Source organism: Lipotes vexillifer, unplaced genomic scaffold, assembly GCF_000442215.2.
Source record: "Lipotes vexillifer unplaced genomic scaffold, Lipotes_vexillifer_v1.1 scaffold482, whole genome shotgun sequence".
Lineage (NCBI taxonomy): Eukaryota > Metazoa > Chordata > Mammalia > Artiodactyla > Lipotidae > Lipotes > Lipotes vexillifer.
The window spans coordinates 120,830-122,360 of record NW_006796247.1 but is presented as its reverse complement, the minus strand read 5'-3'; the positions used below and the strand labels follow the sequence as shown (position 1 = coordinate 122,360).

Genomic DNA, 1,531 nt, shown 5'->3' with positions numbered 1-1,531 from the left:
CTCTTTCCACTTAAACCATCACATAAGTAAGAGGCTCCCTCACATCATCTTCTAGTCTACTGAATTATGGTATAAATCTAGAAACCAGAATTTGAAAGTGTTAAGCTCTAACCTGAATAATACCACTTTTTCAGCTTATATAGTATTTAGGGATGAAGATTTAAGGGGACTGGTTTCATGTCATGGGATAGATCCTTATACTTAACAGCAAATCATTCACAGTTCAATATTTAAAATGTACAGGTAACATTTTAATCCTATCACTGTGCCACTAATCTAAGTTATAATTAGGAAAATAGGAAATTCCTTCCCATTTAATCAATTAAAGTCAAAATCTTAAGGATCAAATCCACCACCATTAATCCCCATTCAAGAGAAGAATGATCTAGTATAAAGGTTTACAACTTTTCTGACCATGAAGATTCTTTCATGAGGTTAAAATGTTATGGACCTTCTCATCGACTTAACTGAAAAACTACATGAAAATAATTTGTATGATTATGGCCAAGCTTTTAGGTGAATTTGAAATATCTCAAACAGCAGGTTTCTATATATTCAAATAGTGCAAATATGATACAGTATCTAGGGTAAGGCTTTGTCCCTATATAGGTTTGATGAGTTTCTCCCAAGGGTCTGAGGCCAACAGATTGGGAACTGCTGCTGTAGTAAGAACTCTGGACCTGAGTCCTAATTTCAGCACGTGCTATCTCTGTAAACCCTTATCAAGCCGTCATCCCCTCAAAACCTGTTCCCTCAGTAAAATGACAGGGTGAAAAAAGGGAGAATATAAGCTTTCCAACTCTAAAGATCAAAGATTATACCAAAGTGTGTGAGTATGTACACACACACACACACACACACACACACACACACACACACACACACACATATACTTCTTTACCTTATTCATCAAAGACATGGTGGCATTCCCAAAGTAGTGCAAAGGACTCTTGAGGTCAGAAAAGTTGTACTTAAAACCAGCAAGGTGAACTTCATGACATATGTGAAATGCCAATGTAATGGCAATAATTCCTGTTGTTGGGTGTTTGGGTTTCTGGGGGGAGGAAATGAAAATTTAGGGAAAAAATCCAAACAAGGTACCTGTTTCCAAAACATTTGGGTGACCTGATCTTATAAAATAGCATCTTCTGAACATTTAATCAGGACAGAAATACTTCAGTTAAATCCTTGTCATGCCCTAAGGCTCCAGCCCCAAACAGTTAATATCCTAACTCTGAATATAAAGTGTTGCTTGAAATCTTAGAAAGTCTCTCAGGTAAAACTTAACTGCAGTACTAGTCCAGAAGACAGCTATCAAATGAAGCCTTTAAGGAAAAGGATGCTGCTGCCTTGTTTTTAAAAAACACACCGAAGTCAAGCAACTTGTGGAAAAAGCAAAGCCTGAGAATGTTAAACCCATGTATGAAACGTAAGGACAGCTTAATTCACTAACGGATAAGATCATGCTAAAAGGCTTCAAATAATTTGGCCTTAAAATGGTTCTATTTTATAATGCTGATAATTTAGCTCT

The 1,531-nt window shown here is 36.4% G+C and overlaps 1 protein-coding gene across 5 annotated transcripts in view; it reads right to left on the bottom strand.

Moving 5' to 3' along the window:
- Nucleotides 1-1,531, bottom strand: part of ST3GAL6 (ST3 beta-galactoside alpha-2,3-sialyltransferase 6) — a 76,119-nt gene that overhangs the window by 730 nt on the left and 73,858 nt on the right. For all 5 annotated transcript variants that reach the window (XM_007468396.1, XM_007468393.1, XM_007468394.1 and 2 more), the window contains one exon: nt 902-1,054. In XM_007468396.1, coding sequence (XP_007468458.1) covers nt 902-1,054 — 153 coding nt within the window. The remainder of the gene's footprint in view (nt 1-901; nt 1,055-1,531) is intronic.